Source organism: Eretmochelys imbricata, chromosome 2 (assembly GCF_965152235.1).
Source record: "Eretmochelys imbricata isolate rEreImb1 chromosome 2, rEreImb1.hap1, whole genome shotgun sequence".
NCBI classification, from domain to species: Eukaryota; Metazoa; Chordata; order Testudines; family Cheloniidae; genus Eretmochelys; species Eretmochelys imbricata.
This window is the reverse complement of record NC_135573.1, coordinates 117071595-117096134: the sequence shown is the minus strand read 5'-3', so window position 1 is coordinate 117096134 and position 24540 is coordinate 117071595. Positions and strand designations below refer to the sequence as shown.

The 24540-nt window shown below is 44.9% G+C and overlaps 1 protein-coding gene across 1 annotated transcript; it reads right to left on the bottom strand.

Moving 5' to 3' along the window:
- Window positions 1–5073: 5073 nt before the first annotated feature.
- Window positions 5074–14652, bottom strand: NRN1 (neuritin 1). Its single transcript, XM_077809132.1, has 3 exons — window positions 14414–14652; window positions 9705–9849; window positions 5074–6194 (listed from the first exon to the last, which is right to left on the bottom strand). The coding sequence occupies exons 1-3, from the start codon at window positions 14466–14468 to the stop codon at window positions 5960–5962; spliced, it is 435 nt and encodes a 144-aa protein (XP_077665258.1). The 5' UTR covers window positions 14469–14652; the 3' UTR covers window positions 5074–5959.
- Between the last annotated feature and the right edge of the window lie 9888 nt (window positions 14653–24540).

Genomic DNA, 24540 nt, shown 5'->3' with positions numbered 1-24540 from the left:
GTGCTGGGGCTCTCAAGTAATTAGGTGCTGGGGCTCAAGCAAGTTTTTGACTTTCATAACTGACATGGCAAGTGCAGAGATGCTGGCGCTATGAACTGCCAAGCCTAGAGGGGACGGGGCTCAGCCCTGGCAAGCCCTGGCAGAAAATAAACATGGCCTGCAAATAGGAAGAGCAGCTAAAGCAGGACAGCTGCAGATAACAGGAGAGAACAGGAAGAGCCAGAGGCAAAAAGAGGTTGCATATCTGAAAAGCTTGGCTGGACTCATCACTATGTTACTCCAGCTTTACACCTTTGTAGCTCCGTTAAAACTAGTGACTTTATATTAGCATAAGACTGGAGTAACACAGTAGTGAATCAGGCCCTTTTACTTAAAATGTTCAGTTCCCTTCAGCGGGGATCTCTAGGCCCCACTGGCATACAAATAATATTATGAATTAATCAATAAATACAGGCCTGATTTTGCCACTCCTACTCAGGCTGCTTCCTCTGCTTGTAGCTCCACTGCTTTCACTAGGGCTGCTCTCAGAGCATGAGAACAGCTCATTGGTTTAAACAGGGCTATGTGGGAATTAAGGTAAGTAAGAGGGGCAGAATCCCAACCTTAATTATTAATAATACTGTGAACAAACAGGTCAATGTACCCTGCACTCAGACAGCCTTGCATTCAAATGTTGTTGATGATTACCTGTTCTGTTCATTTCCTCTGGGGCACCTGGCATTGGCCACTGTGGGAAGACAGGATTCTGGTCTAGATGGACCTTTGGTCTGACCCAGCATGGCTGTTCTTATGTTCTTATTCTGAGTAATGGACATATACCGCATTTCCCAGTTCATTCCCCACGTGCTAGCAGGCTGGCTTTGCAACGTTGCACGTCCATCTTTCTCTCTGTCTTTGCATCATGCAACAAGGCAGATGGAGAGGTAACCGATGCATTTTTTAACTCTGGCTCAATCTTCCATCTTTCTAAGGTGATCCGAGGCAAATCTGAATAGGAAGCAGTGTACAGCCTCCGCCTCCAGTGCTCAGGTGGCTGGTTAAAAGGCGGAAGTTGGCGAGGATTATTCAGTGGAGCAGCCTGTTACTAAACACGAGTTTATCCAGAATTCATAAGGAAGGAGACAAGCTTCAGTGAGTCTCAGGGGACAGCAGCCTGCAGGTCTGATGTTGCTCACAGACTGAACTAGGACAAGGATTAGGTCCTGTAGATCTGCTCTGACAATGAAAATAGCGGCCCCAGCTTCTGTTAACTCCATTTACCTTGCAGTTTAGCAAAGAAGGGCACTTGCTGGGTTATTTCTGTCCCTTTCGGTTTGAATGAGCATTTGAACTCCTTTGTTTGGACTTGAAATTTTCCAGCTCCTGTTTGCCTGGGGGCTGGAATATGGTGTGAGGTTCTGGAGAATTGGACACCTGCAGCTTTGAAAGAAATCTGCTTATTGGGGAGTGGGACCAGTGCAGCAGAGAGCATGGCTGGTTTCTTCTTGGCCTCTCCTCTCTTCTCTTTTTATCACTTCTATTATCCTAACCACAAAGCCTTCCGGAGCTGGTGGGCACAGAGAGACGAGGTTAAACAAACCTGGTTCGCTTAGTCCTTTTCACCAGGTTTGGGTCATTTATTTTTCTGCTCTGTTTGGACCACAGCTGAGGAGAAAAACTCTGGAAACACATGGCAGTATAGTCATTTCTGGATTAAAAAGGAAACAGAAAATAGAAGAATAACATCCAGGGGATTCAAGATCCTTAAAATTTTCATAACCTTAAACACTGAGAAGGCTTTAGCCCTGCCACCATAATTTGAGACTATGTTGTGCCGTTTGAAGATCCATAGAGCAGGGTTTTGATCAGCAATCAGTAATTAAATGAGGCCAGCGATGATTTGTTAACACATTATGTAAAATATGTATATTTTAAAGTGTCCAATAAATTCAGTTCCCACCTCCGAATTTTTAGTTTGTTTTGTAAGAAACAAACAAATATTTGTGGAGCAAAAGACTGGTGCAAATGCGCTAACACAATACAAATAATAAATAGCCACGGGAAGAATACTGAGAGATTGAAATCCAGTTCTGCTGCTACTCCTCTAATCTTCAAGACAGTTACAGAGATGGAAGCTTAACTATTCTCTCTATAAAAAAGCCTGGTGCTAGTTCATTTACAAACTCCTTGTCTCCTCATTTGCACACCTTAACTGATATCAGCTATGTCTAGTACAGTAATTCCCAGCTCCCTGGAAAATCAGAGGGGGAGTTAGTCATTTTGCGCCCGGCCTTTTCTTTAATTGTAAGTGGAAAACAAATGAAACCGTCTAGGCTGAGAAGTTACAGGCTGATCTTGCTCCCACTGAAGTCAGTGTGAAAACTCCCAATGGTTTCAGCAGGGGGAAGATCCCATTTTGAAAGAATAGTTATGTGGTCTTTCAAATCCATTCCTTATTCCATGCCACTTTGGTGGATGCCTTTGGTGGGTCTTTATTAGCTTATTTTGCAGTCTCCTCTCTCTGATTTGGGTTGTTGTTTCTTCTTTCTGTCAGAAGGTTGTGTGGGTGGCTTATACATTATGGAAAAGAAAGCTGGGTAAGTCATTATTTATAGCCCGGTTGCTGTGTATATAAAATAAATATAGGCGATGCAATGTAGACTTATGTATAACATATGCATCCTTGTTCATCTTATTGCCTGGAATTACCCTGTCATTAGACAGTGATTTCCGAAAGCAGGCGTTTGTCAATTAGAAAGGCACATCTGCATGCTGGTGCATTTGGAATAACACCAGGATGGGAGATTTCCCGTGAGATTTTGCTTCTATTGAACAAATCCTTTCCTTTCTAAAACTCTGAGAAGATTGATATTAAAATCGAAACAATTTGCAATACCCCAGGAGAAAAAAAATTCAGATGAAATAACCTAGCATCCTTGTCTCTCACTGGCTTAGCCACTAACTTAAAAAAAACATGCTTATGATTCCATCAGCCCTCTGTCTGCCGTCTCGTCGCCATGTAGAACGACTTTGTGTATTTGCTAAATATAGAGAGATTATTTATTATTCATTCATTCTAATTTGAAAATCTCTTGAACGCACTACTGAGATGGAAACCGATCCCCTTACCAAAGAGTTTGAGATTGCTTTATACAGTTAAGACAAAGCCACTATTGTTTAAAACAAAATCTGGAAATAGAAAGAACTAAGAAGCCATTTTAATCCAGATTCAATTTGTATTTCTGTAACAGAATGGCACATCTTTGGCGTTTGGTCCTGCAGTCCTTATACAGACAAAACCTCTCTCTCAAAATGGAATCCGATCTATTTTCTTCAGTGGAAGTTTTATTGAGTAAGGACTACCGGACTGGGGACTTTAAACTAGACTCACGTGACCACATCCTGCTTGGGAGAGAAAGTCAGTGGGATTGCTACAGGTAACAGGATTTGACCACGTGTAAAGTCAGCAGGATTTAGCTCCTTACGGAAATGGATTTAACTACTAGCAGTAAAACAAACAAACAAACAAAAACCATCCTCCTTACACGGGCAAATTTTCAGTGGGACTTTGGCCCGAAGAAGGACCCGATTCTCCTCATGGGAGTTTTGCTGTTCGCTTCAGTGGGAACTCTAGCGGGTGCTAAAGCAGTGCAGGGTCTGCCTGAACTCTCCCATTCCCTTTCCCCCTCTCTTGCAGCTGTCAGTTGGTGCTAAAATAAATAGCAACGTGTGATGTCATGATTATTTTTAATAGCGATCTAAATTTTGATCATCTGGGAAAAGCCATTCGCAGAAAGCCCACGGTTCCCTGGCAGTGCCAATGTGGGAAAGAAGGGAAGGGAAGGTGGAAAAATGCCCACGAAATGAGGCTGAGCTTTGCATAGATTGGTGATTCCCCCCTCCCCCCAATGTATTTTATCATTAAAAATCGACATCGCTTGCAGTGCTAAAGGCTGCTGGCTTCAGTTCCGGGGCCCATTTGTTGCTGGGATTCAATACGTTTGGGAAATGCAGATTGGATTGCAACCCACTGTTTGATTTATGAACGGGTACGTTTGCTATTGCTTACACATTACATTTCAGACTTTACAGACCTTTGGGGGGGGGGACAGAATAATGATATGTTGGAGAAGGGGGATTATTACATCCCCCTCCCGCACCAGAATAAATAATGTGTATGACTAGAATTGCAGGATCAAAATTAAACTCTGACCCCTCCTTCCCTTCCTCCCAGCTTCCTCCCTCTCAGCAGGGCTCTCATCTTATAGGTAGAAAGGATGTGTTTATTCCTTGATGTTTACTTCTCCATAAAGGCATCAAAATCCTATAAATAGACAAGGTTACAGCAGCTTCTGCTGCTAAATCAATAGGGCCCAGTCTCCTGGCTATTTCAGCCGAGCTGTCTTATTAATTATGAAAGGACTCATCTGATCTCAGGCAGCCGCTTTCTGTCCCTCCTTTGCAGCATCTTAATGGTGGTTGCTTTCTCTCCCCTCCACAGCTATAAACAGGCTCCTTTTCAGCAAAATAGGTTTATTTTTATTTTTTTTAAATCTCTAAATAGGTTTGGAAAGAATATAGCTGTAAATAGTCTGCCTATAAGGCCGCCAGCAATTGCTGTGCCAGCAAAACCGGCGCGTGTGGATAAAGGGAAGAATAACCGGGGCGGATTTTTGACAAATTGCTCCAAATGCAGCCGTGCTAGACCTGTGAGCCCGTCCTGCATTGCTCGGGTACCCCGAGTTCCCACTGACATCTGGCACTCACTTTGGCTGGCGGGGGCTGGTTCCCTCTGTAAGCAGTCACAGAAGAGGAGTCCCACGTTTTAGAAAAGGAGCATTGTGTACTGTTTTTAGGGAGAGTTTTATAGCATTATTTTTCAAGGGCTCTGTTCATTAGTTTAGAAATTCTACATTTCTTTGCACCAAGATGACGATGTTAATTAATTTAGCAGCTCTGCATTTAGCCGCCATTATATTAAAAGCCTGTCCAGTTAAATAGATATATACCATGCATATTTTACAAATAAAACGACACCCTCATTTCAAACAATACTTTTTATTTTATACTTCTTTCTATACTTGTAGCAAATTTTTTTTTGCTGAATTAGCTTTATAATAAACTCTTTTTAAATTACATCTTTTCTTTTAAAATCAAGGTTCTTTTTTTGTCAAAATCAATATGCTGTATTTTTAGGTTTACATTTAAGCCCCCTTTTTGTAATCTATACTGTTGGATATTCAGGTATTTTACGGTATGTGTAACATCTAAAACAAGAGAGGAGGAGGGAAATTAAAGGCAGTGAATTTGGAAAGATGCTTCGACAACACCAAGTAAAGCTAAACTCTCAGCAATCTTAGCAGCATTCAATCCTTCAGTCATTAGAGACAATCTCTTTCCTTCCTTCTTCTTTTTCTTTAGCTGTCCATTTCTTTCGTTTTTCCCCTCGAGGAAATTTATTTTTGCAGTGGAATGACCAAAAAACAAGCGACTGTGGAGGAAAGATGATAGATTGTGAGTTATTCACCATATGCTTCACACGTGGATATCAATCTTGGATTCATTTCCAGTGCCTTTTTTCTCAACTCATCGTTTTCTTTCATATTATAAGAGGAGCCCGTCTTTTGTTGTTGTTGTTGTTGTTGTTATTATTATTATTATTTATTAAGATTATTAATATTAGGTGGCCCAAAGCCATTCCTGAGATTCTTTTGCACAAAGGGCTCGGGTTTTCTATTTTTATTTGAAGAGACACTAAAGCTGAGGTCCGATTTTGGCTGTTTGTTGCTCATTGTTTGGTAACATTTGGCAAATAAAACACAAAATAAAGAGAGAACGTTTCCACAATCCTATATGGATGTTTCATCATCACAGATCATCACAACGGTCCCCAAAAAACGGATGGACACTTCCTCTATAAATCCAGTATATGGAAGGTGTGTGTGTGTGTGGGTATGTGTGGTCTACCAGGAGAGACCTCCTAGAAGGAGAGCCAGGTCACTAGCGCTGCAGAGAGAGCCAGCAGGAGCAGGGGGAAGGCAGGGAGGAGGAGTAGGGAAGGAGCTGACCCGTTGCTTCCTCCGCATAGTTCAAATAAGCTGCCTTGAAAATCGAGGTTTTTGGATTCCCTTTTCAGTTTTTCCCAAAGATCTGTCGCGCCTTCCTGGCAATCCGTGAGGGCTGTGAGGGTGCAGGAGTGGAAATCATCCCAGTACCTGGGGAAGAAGCAAACACAGGGGACAAGCGCCAGGTCACTGGCTGCACAAGATGGTCCAACAACCTGCCAGCCCCACGCCTGATTCTCCCCCCGCCCCACACGCTCCCCTTCCAACCCCGCCCCTCCCAACAGCTTCAAATGTGTGTAGCGATGACGGGTGCCCAACCCCCCAGTTATGCGAATCAGGCCCCTGCAAGAAGTTTCCCCCTTTGGGGGCTGCAAAATTGAGGCCCCTAAAATCAACAGTCGCTTTTTCAAAACCTTGGCCCTTGCTGCCTTCCGAATTGCAACCTTAGTAGAAGCAGCCCTACGCACAACCGGCTCGTTTTGCGCCGAGGCTCGGCTCCTGCTCCCAGTTAAACCACTGGGGGCGGGGCCGTTGATTTCAATGAGAGCAGGATCAAGCCTTCAGTCAATAGCTCTGGTTCAGGGTTCCTTCAGGAGCGACTGCAATCTTAATCCCCAAACGCCCCCTAAGCGGGCGGCTTGCTTCCATTCTGAAGAAGCAAGGCGGCTACACCCAACAAGCTTGTTCTGTATTTACGCGGTAACGTTTTGGTTTAGGCTTTTGCAAGGAGTCAGAAATCGAAATCTCAGCCTTTGAAGGGAGGACGGCGAGGGTCCAACGCATAGCTCCATAAATCCTAGGCAGGGGTAGAAGGTGTGCCTTTTGCGTTCACAGAATAGACGGACATCTTCCGGGGGGAAATAGCCACAAAAAGCCTATTATTAACCTTCCTTAACTGTCTGACTTTATTAAGGAGGGTGTTTCTTAGCTGTGATGATTATCATGATTATATTTATTTATTGCTTAGCATGATTATTGTTGGAGGGTCTTATTTGTTGTTGATGCTGATGAACTGTATTATTGTGCAGTGAGCTTTGCTTTTACTCTTCCAGAACGATGGAATCGGCCAAAGTTTAAAGCTCCTAAAACAAAGTTACTTGACAGGAAAGCACCACGTTGGTGATCCCATCTAGGAAAACCTTCCACCGACTTCAGAGGGCTTTAGCTCGAGCCCTCATTGCACAGAAAACCAGCCACCTCTCTGCAGAATGCTTTGGATCAGGCGCCAGGTCAGTGATTCTGAAATTACAGGGACAGTATTCCTGTAATTTCAGAATCATAACCTGATCCAAAGCCCCGCTGGAGACAAAGGGGAAGTCTGTCCAGTGATTTAAGTGAGCCCAGGATCCTTCAGTGTTTAAAATAAGAAATTACTCACCCCCTTGGAAAATTTTCCAATATTCCTAAATTGCTTTCCCATTTTTCTCACTCAAACCAAAAGCAGATTTCGAGGCTAAATCTATACTCCAAGCAGGATTGTCTCATTTCAGAGGAGACTGGCAGTTTGTAGTAGTCTAGGTTATCTAAAATCAGCGTGGCCCCTGTGACGGTTCTCTGGTTTGGTCTGGTTTTTCAGGCAGGCGCTCAGTTTTCGGTTGTTTTTTTTAAGCAGTCCTGCAGCCTCTAATTTATGAGCACTCTACACTGGTTGTAGACTCCAGTGTTTGCTACATTTGTAATAAATAATGAGATATTGAGATGCCAAGAAGGCTGAGAGTGTGCCTCTCCTGCAGTATTTCTGCTATAATTGCATCTCCCAAAGGAAAATTAAATCTTCCTTGATCTTCTTTCAATACACATACTGGCATAGAGAAAGGGAGAGAGAAACCTTTAAAGAAATCAGGCATAGGGAGGTGGCACTGGACAAGAAGCTAACTCCTGAACAGTATCTAGGACAAAGGCTTCAGATTAGAATGCTAGGGCCCTTATTTATGTATTTATTCTACTTGCAGCACAGCGGGTACATTGCAGCTGGCCACTCAAGCCACGTACCGGCATAGTAGACGCTGCAGATAGCAGCCTACTGTCGATCAGAAATATATAGACAGAAAGAGAAGTCACATGGGTTTCACAACATAATCTTTTGGGTTAACATGTCTTGATTTAAAAAAAATGTTTCCGTTTAATGAACATTGTTTTCGGACTCCTTTTTCATGTTTCAAGAAAGACGTTACACTCCAATGACACCGCATTGGCTTCTAAATATGACTATTTTGCCGGATATTTCAGGATTATGCAGGAAAACAGCAATTAGGGAAATCCTATAAACGGATTTTTAAAAAAATTAAATTAAAATGCAAACGGTGCCTTCCTATTTTCAAACAAAGAACCCCTTAATGGACAGTTCTTAGAAATGAAGCATTAGCTCTTATCCTCCTATTCTCACCAACAACCTTCATATGTCCCTAGTAAAGAGTCAGGAATGGGAGACAACGCTTTTTTAATGTGGGCGAAATGAATCACGATTCAACATTTCTTTAAGCAATGGACCCTACCAGGCGCTTAGTCTGGAGTCGAAGCAAAACTCTGCAATGACTTCTATGGAAAGTTGTGCTTAAGAACTCCCTGCCCGGTCTGGCCCAGTGTTCCTTCCGCAAGGACTGAAAGTTTGGCAGAGAAACCATCCCAGTGTCTCAGCCTGCAGAGATCATTTCAGTGCCAGTCCCTCTTCAGACACCAGTATTTCTATACAAGCCCAAGTCATTATTCACGCCTTATATAAGCAATAATGTTATTAACTCTAAAAATGAAACTAACTAGATCTGAATGATGGTGGAGAAATACCTCTCTCTAATAAGGCGGCAAGGTGCTATTTATTATTAATTATTATTATTATTTCACAGTATATTCGATTGCATTGTTGTCATCTTAATTTATTTTGTTTCATTCCGGGGCCAGATTCTGATCTCTTTACTCGTGTTGTTTAGTAGCAGACTTAAAAAACAGTCCCACATTTCTAGAGTAAGGAAATCAGAACTCGACCCACAACAAATAAAGAATCGGAAGAGTCAATGAAGAACAAGACTAGCCCTAGAATTTCGCTGCTTAGGGGGTTTGCAAAAACGATCCTGTTTTAGGCAACTCGTTAGCTACAAAACCGGCCTTTAAGAAGAGCCAGGGCCAGCCAAATGTTGCCAACCCCATGCTGGATTTCCGACCTTCATTTTTATTTGCACCGGCACCACCCATGTAAATGACTATTTGCATTGACAGCTAACGCTGGATGGCACACCTGGGGCCTTGAACTGATCAACTGGGAAGGGACCATCGGCGTTAAAAAAAAATGCATAGGGCAAGAAAAAGAGAAGAGAAGCCAAAGGAATACATAGCGGGGAAACGAACTGAATGGCTCAGCTGGCGCGCAGGTTAAATCTTTCCTCGCAGTACAATTTTGCTCTGATTGGCGCTTCAGCCTGCGGGGCAATAAGGCCGGAGGTAAGGCCAGCTCAGGGCAGGGACAACTGCAAATAGGGCAGCGCCTTGCAGCTCTGTACAAGCCCTTTCTTTTTACGCAGAGAGACACAGCCACAGCAGCAAACCGAGCGGGATTTTCAGCCCGGCCAGTGACATTTCCTTTTCAAATAACCGGGTCGAATAACCACCCCGCATGTAACCCTCGCGATCCGTGACGAGGAATAACAACGAAATAGGAAGACCTACGAGCAGATCGTTTGGAGATTTCTCTTGTCGTCCAGGTCCTGCGGGTAGTTGGCCATGTTATCGCCCAGTCTGAGCAAACAGTCCGAGAAGCCCCTAAAGACCGCATCGCACTTCCCCGCGGCTCTCACCGCCTGCACCAGGTACGCTGGGGAACAGAGCAGCACCACATCAGCCCGGACACATCCCAACACAAGTAACACCGTGCAGCACCCAACCCCCACATGTCTGTGAGCTCCATTCAACCTCCTCCCCCCCCCCAACCACCACCATATATTAGGGATCAAAGTCGTGGACAGGAAGAGCTCCCATTCTTGTGCACCCGCCAGGTTGCAAACCGCCTTGTTTCCTTCTCAGCACAAAAAGCCAGTTTTCCTGTTTGGGCATTTTCACCAGCAGACGGGATTCATTTTGAATGAGGGTAAGTGTGCTGAGAACAACAGGTATAGAGTCAAAGGCATTCAGGGAGCGGGTTTGTGCCTTCGATTTGTGTGCGCCCGCGTCAGTTCTTATTCTATCTCTCTCTCCCGTTGCATGTTTGAGTTTAGTTTACAGTAGCGTGGCCCACTACAGTCCTGATTACCGTTAGGTTGTTTATTAAAGGCAATTTTCAATTGAATTCTTTCCTTTCCCGGGATGCGTTTCATTGTTATAACATTCTGCTTCCAAACCCACACACACACATGGACACTCTGTTAAGGGCACTTCATTATTTCAGGGGAAATAGCTGCGAAAAAATGAAACCTCTCTGAGAGGAAAAGGAAAACATTCACAAACCACGCAAAGGGGCTCCAACTGAAACGGCTCACGTAGATTTCTCCCTCCGATGGTGCAACAGAGTGGGGTGGGAATGAAAAGGTTTTGGGTTGCAATCGCTAGTAAGAGAAATGAATTTTTCCACCGTTGAAATCTTTTCCTGGTTATATTTCCCATGTTGCACCTTTCAGATTTTGCTATTCACTGGCACACACTGAGACCCTCCCACTGTTTAAAAAAATGAAAATGCCCTCCTGTGTAATCCACCGATGGACTGAGTGTTAGAGTTACAGACTCTCTCTCTCTTTCTCTCTCTGTGTGTGTGTGAAATTACTCCTCACCTATGTCGTAGTTTTGCAGCTAGATGGGTGCCAGAGAGACGCCTGTGGTTTATATGTCAGACTGTGTGTCTCTGGACATGTTCATAGCCAGATGGATCGACGTGGAGACACAAGAGCATCATTTACCTCACTTCACCTCAGCTCCTCTCTGTACCACTCTGCCTAGAGAGCTAGAAGTTTCTGAAAACTGTCTAGCTACAGCTTAGTCCATCAACCAGGCGCTCAGTCTCTAGCCACACACAAAACTGACCCTGCTGGGAAGAAGGTGCTCCCTCCCGATCTCTTCCCCTTGCAATGAAATCCACACAGTGCTGAGGGATCTAGTGGATTTTCATGCAAGGGGAAGCCAGGCTGTCTTGCTGGGAGGATTTTCTGTAAATACCTTTTAAGTGATATTTCTAAAATCCCTCCCAGCCACTAGCCTGTCCAGTTGCAGTGGTGCTGAGGGAGGTTTGGGGTGTCACCATGGTTTGCTCGCTCTCTCTCTCTCTCTCTCTCTCTGCTCGCCTGCATGGTCAGGACTCACTCAATTGATTTGTCTGTTTGAAAAAAACACCACCACCAGATACAATTTCTAGCTGACAGGCTGGGATTCGCTAGCATACGGGCTATTTATCCCTATCAATCCCTCTGCAAATGAAAGGGAATTAGAGGCTTGTTGGTTTAATTGATCACTGGCTTGATCCTGAACAACAGAGCTCAGGGCTCTCGGCTGCTCCCCCCTCCCCCCATGCCTAGGACATTTTAGCCACCTACAGTAATCGGGTGAAGGGAGCTGCCATTTTCACATGCTGCTTTCAGGAGCCTGCCCCAAGTGCTGGGGGCACACACTGGGTCGGGAGCCTGGGATTGCAACGGTAAGAAAGTCTACCCTAGAGATTCCCCTGGGGGACGTGGCTGCTTCTTTTTAAGGTGCTCCCATTACCAAGTAAATGGCTGGCTCCAAAAGGCTCCGTTTCAACTCAGAAACCCCGTCACCCCTCCCCGTTTGATTCATCATTAACCTGACTTAGTAACCACACCCCTCACCACCGCCGCCCACCCGCACGTCAAAACACGCCGGGGAGGGGGGGGGGCAGACATTGGCTACGGTACAAAACATGCAAACAAATCGCAGAGCTGAGCACATCCCGAGAGAGAGAGAGATCCTACAAAAGCCATCGCGATCCCTCCATGCAAGCCGATGAGGAGGGCGAAAACGCCACTTCCAAGCGGCAAAATGCTACAAGTCACTCTTGAAAACACAGGCTCCCAAATGATCTGCCCTATGAATCGACTCCTCCCGGGCGCCAAGATGCGATGGCAACAATAATAATTCGTAAGTGCCATTGTACTGCCTTCGTGCTCGGAAGGAGAGGCCTGCTCAAAGCACACGCGGGCGCGAGAGCGAAATGACGTGCAGCTAATTGCATTGTTAGCATGCTGTCGCTGTCAGCGGCTTTGGGGGCAATTGTGCTCTAAGAAACGAGACTGGGTTTCTCCCGAGTTACCCAACAATGGGATTTCTCTTGAATTAGGTCGTTTGAAAGAGAAAGGGGAAAGTGCCGCCCATCTGCAACGCATAAGGGCGAAAGGGTCCATCCATAATTGATCCTTTTTGCATTCCTTAATTTTGCTGCTTATTCTCTACGTTTAATATTCGTTAGCTCCGTCTACTCCCCGCGTCATTTGTCTTTCTGTCTCACCTTCCTTCCTTCCAAGCTCCTGCAATCCCCGCTTCCCTCCCTCAGCCACCTTTCTTGTCAAAGTGTCAGTGGTTTCGGACAGCTTCCAGCCATGAATTCATAAGGACCAAGGCATTGGTGCAAAGATATACATACATTGTGGGGGACACCAAACTAATGCGACAAACTTCCATTTCATACGAAACCTTTAGTAATTCACCAGCAGAGGTAAATACAACTCTACACTGGATGTGGCATTTATTCTCTTTACAAAACAGAGGTGGCACCTTATTTCAATATAGTAATAAAGACTTCGGAGTAAAATAAAATCAAACTGCTCACCGAAGAGACTATAAGATCCGAAAATTCATCCCTTTCCTCACTCCCCCCAAAATATCTACACTTTAATAATATTTGAGGTCTGCAGCACTGTTTTTATCTGAACTTTCCAAATTTCTGCACGTTTTCGAACGATCTAGTGCATATAAAGTGCCAAGAACATGTAAAATTCACGGCGAAAAAATGCCTCTCTTGGTAAAATTTCCTATCCTCACATCCTCCTCCAATCAAATAAATAAATACATTTAAAAATAGGAAATGTAGTTTTAAAAAGGCCATATGTCCTGAAAAATGACATCCTTTGAAATTATTCTGTTTGAAATATGACATGAATTTTGAGGTTTGCAAATTCTAGCCACATTTTCCCGAGTTCAGTGTTTCGTCTCTAGGGTTTCCTCCCCACCCACCCCCCCACCCCATCGATGCGAAATTTATTTCCATCGCGTTTTGCCTTTTCTCCACTCTCCCCCCGCCCCAATGCTGCAGAGATCGGCTAGCTAGGAAAGCGACAGAGCGAAATGATTTTTAAACAGCAAAATTGAGTATTTTTATTATGACAGAATTCCTTTGCAGAAAATCTTTTCAAGGGTTTCTCTTGTAATCTGCCAATGTATCGATAAAGGATGTGTTTTAATTATTTTTTAATCCAAGATTTTTTTTTTTTTTTTTGGATAATGCTAGGGAATTTCTTTTGGGCTTTTTTTGGGTTATTAGTGCCTCATGCAGAATCAAAGGAGTGGCAAACTTTAAAGCTGTTCTAATATTTGTAACTGTGAAAATATTTTCATCGGAAACACTGAACAAAATTAATCTAATAAACAAAACCCAGCAACAACAAAATCCCAAACAACAGCAAGAAGAAATGCACACACACACATACATATATACACACAAACCAGGGTGGAGGGAAATCTGTGCTATTGTAAGTAACTCCCTTTCAAAGAATAGGCATTTTGCACCTGTGCTTCAGTGACAGGTTCTCTTAGTTTATACAAAATTAATGCTCAGGCAAGAAGATTTAGATTTTGGTTTCGTTTCACCATCCCACTTAACAAAAAATTTCACGGCAGCTGGGAGAGCCCTGACATTCCAAAAGACAGCATTGCGACCCCTTTGCACCTCCCTGATTGCCTGCAAATAAACTTTCCAGCTAGACCGCTCTCTAGCCATTTTGTTCCATTTCTCATCTCTCCCTGCCCCTCTAGGGAAGAAATAAATGTCCTCGCATTGGAACCACTGAATTGTCGGCGGCATAGATCTAGGAAGAAATATGTATGTAATCGTTCCCGGGGAGGAGGGAAAGAAAAAGAAAGCAACCTAACCATTAACGAGCATTTCATCCGTCTGGTTTGCAATAAGGAAGAGCAAAAGTGGTTCAAGACGAAAAAGAATTCGTTCCCTTTCCTGCGGAAAAGCTGTTCTTTCAGCACTTGGCATCCTGAATAAACACGAAAATTGACGTTAAAAAGAGCCAGCGAGGAGAGTACATAGCCTGGTCCCTTTCGCTACAAACCATGCCAATCATTTCAGGTTATTTAGACATTCCGTTTCTGCATGCATCAAATGGGGTTTGGTGCAGACAACTTGAGACACAATTTGGCGGTCCACTTACCTATCTGTACAGCAAGGATCAGAGAAATATATCTGCCGTTCAACTTAAGTCCCATCCTACATTTAGTAAAACCATTTGCGACTGCAGATCTTTAAATAGTTACTTTGGAAAACGTGGGGGGAAGCTGAAAAACAGGCATTGCCAACAAGTTCCCAGCAGCGGAGACCTTGCAGACGAGGGGGAGATGGAGAAGAAGGGGAGAAAGAGGGAGAAGGGAGAGCTGGGAATGGTTCACTCCATTAGCAGGGGGCGGAGGAAGTACAGCCCCACGCCCACCACCAGCCCTGACGTGGGGGAATGACACTGACGGATTCTTTTTCTTTTTCTTTCTTTCTTTTTTTTCTTTTTTTTTTTTAGTGTGCACCTTGGAAGGAGAAACGCCATTTATAGGCATCCCAGCCTGGATTTAGCCCGCTCTCTGCCATTAATCGCCACGAAATCTCCTCCCCTCCGTGAAATTCCCCCGGGCTGCTGGCGTGACCCTGCAGGACTTTAGGGGAACCCTGGATTCTCCACGCGCCTGCAACAGCGCCGACAACAAACAAAAGCCCACCAGAAGGAGCTGGCCCGGGAGGAACTCCTGCCATCGTTAGTAACACGTCCCCATGGCCAAACACCGCAGCAAGCGCCTGACAAGCAGAGCAGCTTCTGTTAAGCCTGGCGTGTGCCTCTCTCCCCCCCTCTCCCTCACTGCACAGCTGCGTCCAGCTTCCCGCCTCACACTCTCTGTGCCTGGCACACACCGGCCGCTAGATGTGATCCTTGCGGGCTTGTCCTCACCCTGCAGAGCTGGCCGGTTCCTCAAGAGCAACAGGCGACCCGGGGGCTAAAGCTTGGCCTCGAACAGGCTGCCGGCATGCTGGGTTGGTTCTTTTGTGCTGAGCCTAAGCCACATAATAATAATTAGCCCTGATATAGAAGCAACCCGAAATCATTTGCATCGCTTTTGCATGGCGTTGCTTTTACTTAGGGCACTGCTGAGGAGCCAGGCTGCAAAATTGCCGCCCTCCCCCCTCTTTTTATTTTGGAATAACCTCTCCTCACGATTTTAACCCGCTCTCCCGCCCTCCAGGGGTTTTGGTTTTTTAACGTATTATAAAATACATGCCCCCCTGTGCTGTCTGAATCGATGCCGCTGCATTGCTGCTTTGTTACATAACGGACGGGGCTGCAACTGGCAAATAGATCGGGAAACTAGAAGTAGAGCCCAACGTTACATCTGATCCCTAGCCAGGCCCGTTGGGGCTTTCTGGGGATGCAGGCTGGTAGCACAAAGCCTCCAATGTTATTTTCGATGGGAGGAGCGTGACTGTGTGTTTCCTCTTTTTAGCCAGGAGATGCAAAAATAATACTTTCTAAGGCATGCAAATCCAATGAGGGGGCTGTTCGCAGACAGCGAACCTGTCTATCCCTCGAGCCCTCTCTCCTGCAGAGCAACAGGAGCGGCTAGTGAGAGATCTAGCCATCCATTTGGCATCAGGTGAGGATATTGAGGGGGCCCGAAAGGCTGTGGGGAGGTTTGCCGCGCTCCAGGAGACAGAAGGGAGGGGGGACAAGGAGGAGTACATCCTGCTGTGGAAGATTTCAGAGTAGTAGCCGTGTTAGCCTGTATAGTCAGCAAAAAGAAAAGGAGGACTTGTGGCACCTTAGAGACTAACCAATTTATTTGAGCATAAGCGTTTGTGAGCTACAGCTCACTGCATCTCCCTCCCTCCCTGCCTGGGTGGGGATAGCACGGAAGAAAGCCTCCCCCCCCACAACCCTTTGCAGCAGCGGGGGTGGGAGACTGGCTTTTGCTGGGTCTGTCGGGGTTGGCCCCTGCAGTGAGGAATGGGCAGAGGATTCAGGAGTCTCCCCCCATCCCTCCCCTATCACCTCACCTGGATGAGGCTGGGGAGGGCTGCTGAGCTGGTTTATCTCTGCCAGGCTGCCTGCCCTGAATCCTGAGGGAGACCAGGGCCTGCCTGCCCCATCTGCCTTTTTCTTTCCTACTGTGTGTATTAGGGGCGGTGGCTGGGGCCTGAGGCAGATCAGAGCTGGGGGCTGCACAAACAGAAGTGGATGCTGCAGGTGCTGGTCTGACCAGCTCCTTATTCCAGCCTGAGCGGGGAGGGGGGGCTTTCCTGTCAGGCAGAGCAGGGATGCCCCCGCCAGACAATAAGGGAGCTGTCCAGGCAAACCAGTGCCCTTGCAGTGCCATCCTTTCCACCCCATCCCCACCCTCCCCTGGGGCCCTGAATGCTGCGCTGCCCTCACCACCCCAGGTGCAAGGCTCAAGGCATGAGGGCAAATTCGGTGGGAGTCTGTCAGCACCCCTGCCTGGCCTTAAGGGTTTTGAGCTCTGGCTCAGCTCAGTAGAGTGTGCATGTTGTTATCTTGGCTAACACACTGGGGACTGAACACTGGCAGAACTGAAAACACCAGGCTTCACAGCTTGACCTAAAAAGCCCCTCTGTGGACTTAGGCCCAAAATGGGGGAAGTATAACATACACTTGATCCTGGGGGGTTACACATGTATCTTCCCCTAAGGGAGAGGGGGACCTGCTGCCCGCACTGGGGTAGGCTACATAGGTACCTGTCTAGGGCATTTAATTGTTAGGTGCAGCTCCCACCTGGCCACCTTCTTACCAGATGGGCCGCTTCTCAAGGGGGAGTGTTTCCCTTTTAAATGTGGCCCACTTGCCCTCAGGTAGCAGTAGCCCTAGGGTGCCAAAACGGCTAGTGCTGGCTCTGGCTAATGCAAACTGAGACCCTGTGTCTGCAGAGGGAGCAAACACAAGCAGCTCATGGAGATGTTCTGCTGCTGTTGCCCACCAGGGTCTCCTTTCTGCCCTGCATTGCACCCTGTGTAGCCACACTGAACTCAGTGACCCTAAAGGTTTCACTTGCTTGTAATTACCAGTTCCTACCTACCTTCTCCCCACCACAGAGTAGCCACTCCCACTCAGGTGCTCCACCACAAAATTACCAACCCCTGCCCATGTCTTCCTACCACCCCTCTACTCGGCTCCTCTCCCCACAGAATAGCCACTCCTTCACCACCATAATTACTACCCCTCAGTCAGATCCACCCACAAAGTTACTGCCCCCAAATCAGCTCCTCCCACCCCTGTTTCAGGCTGGCTGATAGGCAATGTGAGGGCTGCTGTTGATTTTCAATCCCCCTGCTCCTAATGAGTAAATATAATTAAGTAGTTTTACTCTAGCAGCAGCAGTGAGTGCTGCACAGTGCAGCTCCTTATACCAGCAATGCCTGAGAAGCATCATTTAAAAAAGAACAGCCCTTCACTTCCCCATGGCCTGAAGGGAAGAGGACTAAGCAATACGCTTAGAAGTAAGAGGGTGGGAGACATGACTGTCTACAAGGGTCTGAAGGTCACGGAGAAGGGAGAGGGATTATTTAGGGTTAAGTGAGTCAGTACAACTAGGAGCAATTACATGAAATCAAGAGTAAGATGCAAAAACTCTTGATGGTGAGATCTGTTAATATGGTAATACTAACATGCAATTTACCCATTGCACTTATATAACACCCTTTTATCCATAGACTTCAATCTGATTAACAGAGGTAGATAAGCAGAATTATCTCTACTTTCCAGATAGGGACAAGGTACGGGAAAGTGTCTTTTGTCAGGTCCCAAAGTGATTGCATGGCAGAATTAAGGATAGAATCAGGTCTCTAGACTGCTGGGGAAAGCTCAAGTCCCTACATCACAGGAAGAAAAGGAGTACTTGTGGCACCTTAGAGACTAACCAGTTTATACTCTGAAGATGTTAAATAGTCTCTCAAGTGACGTGATAGAAGCTCCCTCCAGTATGGATATTTGAATCTAAACTGGATTTAAGGCAAAAAAGGTAACACAGTATCTGGCGTTCAAATGTGGTAATGGCTGCTCTAGAATTACTGCCAACAGACAGAGATAGATATACCATAGGGTAGAATTCTGCCATTGTCCCTGCAAAGATCAGTGAGGTGACCCAGTAGGTCTTTTGCATCTTTGATTTAGTGCATTAGCAGCAAATAAAAGGGGATGGATGGGTGGGCTGTAGGCTCAAGGTGCTTGAATGGAAACATTGTACATGCTGGTCAGCCTGCAGCTGGGCTGTTGGTATTTTAGTCAGTTTGTTAAAGCACCCTTGGAAAAGCACCATGATCGAAGGGAAGTGACAAGTTCAAGAGTACAAGTACTGAGAGAGCTGCAGCAGGAGGAATTTTCATTTCACTCCCATGCCATGCTGATAAAGGTTTGTGGTGGTGGTGGTTGTTTTTTTTTATCATACTTGTGTCTCCTACTTTTTCCTAAGGGTAAACAAGGTCTAGCTGCAAGTTAGGGCTTAGCTAGTATGAGGTGGCGTGTCTTGAACTTACTTTTGACCATAGCACATGTAAAACTTGCTTTGAAATTGACTATATGACAATTTCCAACATGCAAATCAAACAGATTGTAGAGTTTTGATTTGTTTAACATTTCAGATCCATGTTTAACAGTTCAGAGGTATCTGAACCTCTGACAAACTGGGTCAAAAATCTCTTGAGAGCAGGCTTTTCTGTGGGATTTCTGCTTCTGGAACACAAGAGCAGTGGCTTTGGTGGTGTTCCAGCTAGAAATGATCCTAAACTAAACCACCTCTGGATAACCTTGAACTTTGGGGAAGTTCAGCTGTATCCGGTGTTAAGGGGTAGCAAGCAGAGCAATTGCCCAGGGCCCCACACCACAAGGGCCCCAGCCAAACTAAGTTGTTTGGACTTCGGCTTCAGCCCCGGGGGCAGCGGGGCTTGGATTTCAGCTTTCCACCCTGGGTCCCAGTGAGTCTAATGCCGGCCCTGCTTTCCGGTTTATTTTGGCGGACCCCTTAAAACCAACCCCGCCCCACAGGGGGATCCGGACCCCTGGTTGTCACTGAACCATTGCCTTAAGACATTTTCATTATCAACAACTCTTTTCAATGTTTCTTAGGGTAAAGATCTCTTCAGCATTTCTTTCTGCCCATTGCAATTACTGTTTTTGCTGTAGGCACATGCTTAGCATGTTATCATTGGCAATGGTGTAAATCTGTTAAGTAAATGTATTCCTCAGTTAGCCTTAGGCTTACCATCATGACTAAATCTACCAGAGACTATCATCAAAAGAGGCAGTTTGGTCCAGCTGGTTGGGGACTGGCCTGGAATTCAGGAGATTTAGGATGTATTCCCAGCTCTACCATTGGCCACCTGTGTAACTGCGGACAAGACACTTCCTCTGTTTCCCCTTTCACGCTTTGTCTATCCGAACTGTTCAAATTGAAAGCTTTCAGGGTGGCGATTATCTCCCAGTATTGCCTAGCCCAAAGGGTTCCTGATCTCAGTGAAGCTGCTACTGTTAATGCAAGTAAGTAATCATCATAATCTCTGACAGTATCACTCAGAAGTTGGGTCAGGTAATAATCACAGCACTGATTAAAATGCTTGCAGTATCACCTCCTGTGGGGCATCTCCCTCTGGGATGGGGGAGCAGTCCCTGTGCTCAGTTCAGCCTGGCACTTACATGATCTGCATAAGAGGTGAGGAAATTTCCTTTTGCCTTCTGTGCTTGAATCATACCAGTGTAAGGGCCAGACAAAATCTGGCCCTAGATGAAGACTAGAACAAACAGGAATAGATGCCACGATTCTGACACCTTACACAAATTGCCCCATGAGTGGGACTGACGCTTGTGGAGGGGGAAGAAGCTGTGCCCTGTAAAGTGGTTTTAGTAGTACTTGCAGTCCTTCTGCATGCTCTGGAGGTCAAGGAGGAATTCTGCTTTCCATTGTTCCTTGTGGAGCCCTGTTTCTGACATGTGCCATAGAGGTATGACCTAGCCCTTAGACTGGAAGCTCCTCAGGTCAGGAATCCATCTTTATCTGTATTACAAAAAGCTGTGCTTGTTGGCAACTCTATCTGATAAAATACTATTACTAATTGCATTCCGTACTGGATTACCACAGTCTAGAAAGGACATATCTGTTGACAGCAAGCCATAGATAGTGAGGTTCATAACTTCCAGCTAGCTCTGTTGTTAGAGGAAGATAGCCAGAGACAAAAAATACAAACCAATATTGATGCCCAGTTGAAATTACCCCAATCCATTGTGAGAGCCTGAAGACTTTATTTAAGTAGAAAAAGAGCACGAACACACTGAAAATGTGACAGGTGGGGTTTAAGGAACACCTTCTAGTTGGGGGTGCAGTGGAATTGTCTGGTCGCATATTTTAGGATTTATGTTACTAGCCAATCTTCTAAAAATGAATTGAAAGTCCTGGGTAACCACAGATCTAATTTTACCCTTGGATGTGTATGACTTGTATTGAACAGGAGTCAGGTAGGCATGTGCATCTGAGGGAAGAATTTGACCCTAATCTACATTAAAGTTGTGTCACAATATGAAATTACAGTATGCGTGTGTGTATACACTGTAAATCATACAAATGGAAATCATTGTTAGCTAAATGAATTTTTATGAATGTAAACTGTTGTGGTGATTCAAAATGCAAAGCTGGGGAAAGTAGTGGGGAACTGAGGACTAAGAGTAGAATTTAAAGTATTGGGATTGTTTTACAGAATGCTTTGAAAAGATAAGGATATTGGATAAGGTCTTTTGCAAAATATTTGGCTTAGAGAACAATGATCTAATTTAAGTTTACCAAATTAGTGAAATAATGAAATCTTTATTCTCTATGCCTGGGATGATCAAAGGGATAAAGATCCGAAGAACAAGATCCTCGAAGGTATTTAGGCACTTTATTTCCATTGAAATAAACTAGTTCAATGAGAGTTAGGCACCTAAATATCTTTGAGGAGCTGGGCCTGATCACCTAACTCCATTAGGCTCCTTGGAAAAGCTCAGCCTACATGTATGTTTGTACTTTTTGAAATGTCTTTTGAAAATAAATTCTGACTGACAAAATCTCACTTGACCACCATCAAATTTTTGCCAGCCATGGTTGTAAGGAAAATAATGTCTCTCTTAAAAATATGATCATTCACAGCCAATCAGCAGTTCTCTTTGATACATGTGGAAAACAGAAAATTCCAAGCAGGGATTGTTAATTTTGTTATCTGAAGGATGTTGCTTCTCACCAGCCCATCCACTTCTTAATACAGCGTTGTAATGAGGGTGTTGTTGATGAGCAAAACCGAGCTCAGAAATGTTCCATCCAGATGGAGAACACACCCACTTCCATTATGTTTGGCACACAAGATATTGTTTCAGGTGCCCATGGATGTTGCTAGGAGTGGGCTGGCTTCCGAAAAGCTGTCCCATTGGAAAACTGTGTCTCTGTCATCCTAGCTGGGTGTTTTCTTTCAAGGGACATATTCTCATCCATGGTATATAAAGGATCTATGGATGAGGTGAGCCCCAGTACTTTCATCACAGACCTGAATGGCATAGGTGGTGCTGGGAAAGAACTGAAGTCCCAAACTGGATATTTTGTCTTAGTCAGCAAAATCCAGGTAGGGTATAGGATATGGAAATTTGGTGAGTTGAATGCATCCTGCCTCCGTTTGACATCCTTCTGCCACTATGAATAGATCTTGTGGGTCAGCTATAGATCTCAATCACTTGAATGTAACTCTGGGGTAACTCCATTGACACCAGTGTTAAACAGTTTGGAGTTACTTCAGATTTACGCTAGAGTAACTGAGGTCAGACTCTGGCCCACAATGACATTTCCATTACAGGAGCTAGCTGCACAAGGTCTGTAACTGCACTATATATCAATAACAATTCCACATAGGGCTTGCTGCTACTTCCACTGAGGTCAATGGCCAAATTCCTATTGACTGCAGTGGGAACAGGGATCCCTTAGTGGATTAGTATTCTGTTTCTTTTATTTATTTTATTGATTTGAAGAATATCTATTGCCATAGCAGCTATTGGCCTTCAGTTAAAATAGGAATTCAGTAACTGAAATTCCATTCTGAGTTTTCTTTACAACAGTCAATATGATTCCTTCTAGAAACACATTAAAATAACCAGCTTTATCTGATGCCAGCTGTCATGAAAACCTACACTTATGCTCTTCTAAATTTTAATTTTTCACTTCATCAGCCCTTAGTAACATAACCAGTTACAAAGGAACTTCAGAGCTGGAAAAAAAATCCATGTGTTAATTAGTTATGTGTAGTTTGAGGAGAGCACAGGCAATTTAGATTACCATGTGTGGGGGGGAGGGATAGCTCAGTGGTTTGAGCATTGGCCTGCTAAACCCAGGGTTGTGAGTTCAATCCTTGAGGGGGCCATTTAAGGATCTGGGGCAAAAATTGGGGATTGGTCCTGCTTTGAGCAGGGGGTTGGACTAGATGACCTCCTGAGGTCCCTTCCAACCCTGATATTCTATGTATGCATCTCAATGAACTTAAATGAGATAGTCATTGCCAGAAAAGTGCTAAATCTAGGGAGGAAAAATATATAAGGTAGAATTTTGCCCTGTGATGTACTAATGCATATCTTGAAAGAGATGAGTAAATAGTCTACAGTGTATGATGCTCTCTATGATTCTATGAAAAATCATAGAATCATATCTACTTTGGGAATCTATGATGGATCTAGAGGAACACTAATACCCTGATTTTCAGAGGTGTTGAGTTCTGTAGCAGCTGCCATTGGCTTCAGACACATCTGGGAAGATATAACTCATAAAGGGACAGATCTGGGTCCCAATTAAGTCAATGGAAAGCCTCTCATTGACTTGAACAGGAGTTGGGTGAAGCTCCAAGTGAGTGTGGCTTGACCAAAAGTGGACATTCCAAATGGTAAAGGAATGTCCCCTTTGTTACTCTACCAAAAACGATCATTGTTCAGAAGCTGTATTTGGGTACAGTTATGTTCTATGTGTTTGGGTACATCATTCTATGTAGGATGTGGAACAATGACTGGACCAAATGGGTATGCATTTGTGTAGGCAAAAAGTAGCAGCATACCGTGCTACTTGTTCAGTGACACAGTACTAAAGATGCATGACTCAACAGTCCAGAAAGGAAGGTCATCTGTCTAAGAGAGGGTAGCTGTTGATCACCATCACCTTGTATTCTCTCTCTCAGCTAGATATTCCATGTAGTCAGTCATGCACACATTTACTAGTCATGCACATGTCAAAATCTTTTCTCCCTCTCCAGCATCTCTCTATCCTTGTTTCTGGCTAACCATGAGTTTCTGAAACATCATAGTGAAAACATGGCAGCTGCTGCTTAGCAGGTTGCAATTAGAAATATCAAGAACACTTCTGTGGGATTATGCCCTTCTCTTTCCTAGATGGGTATGGCGTCTAAATAGTCAGACAGCCTCTTCGGGGTCTTGCCTTGAGAATCATGCCCCAGGGAGTGAATTAGTGTGGTAATCCTCTGAGGGGATGAACATAGACGTGGGTGGCAGGGGGCTGTGAGATTTTTGTTAAATGTTGTGCATTTAATCACTTCCATGAGGTAATGTACACGTGAAAACCATGGCTGCCTTTGCCAAGGGCATTAATGTGCTGAGCGCCCATAGGATATGCTGCCATGGGAGTTGAGGATGCTCCTCACCTTAGAGGAGCTTTCCGCACCATCCAGGACTAACCAGCCGATCAAACAGCTAGAGGTGGAAAATACATATTGCCATGAACATTTTGTTCCCTTGAGCTTTCCTTCCTAGGCACGGTGGGGCCTGATCCAAAGCTGACTGGGGTCAATGAGAATCATTCTATCAACTCTGATGGGCTCTGAATCAGGTCATTTAGCTGCTAAGACCAAAGGGTCATAAAACCAAAATATGTATTGCAGCTATTTCTCAGGGAGACACCAAGGAGAGAGAACTTTTTACTGAAGGGTAAAAAAGACAGCAGTAATTTTGACATCTAAATAAACTGACTCATTTTGAAAGCTGCCCTAAGTCCCCTCCCCCTCATTCTGACATCCTCACCTGAAGGCCAATGATTTATGACAGCATATTTCATTGGTTCCTATAAGGAATCTTTTTCAGAGCAAACTGCCATCGCCTGCCAAAGAGTGGCTTGTGCAGGTCCAGACGGAGGGAGGTAAGCTGCTAAAAGGTAGTGATTGCAGCACTGATCTCTTGCAGGCTCTGCAGTGTGAGGAGGTGGTTCTGCATCACAATGAACTTAATTG

Bases quoted from the DNA above. Each gene is read 5' to 3' on its own strand.
- NRN1 (XM_077809132.1), bottom strand. From the start codon at position 14,468: ATGGGACTTAAGTTGAACGGCAGATATATTTCTCTGATCCTTGCTGTA. The intron at 9,850-14,413 runs GTAAGTGGACCG...TCTGTTCCCCAG, and splicing joins GATCCTTGCTGTACAGATAG to CGTACCTGGTGCAGGCGGTG. The intron at 6,195-9,704 runs GTAGGTCTTCCT...CTTCTTCCCCAG, and splicing joins AATCTCCAAACGATCTGCTC to GTACTGGGATGATTTCCACT.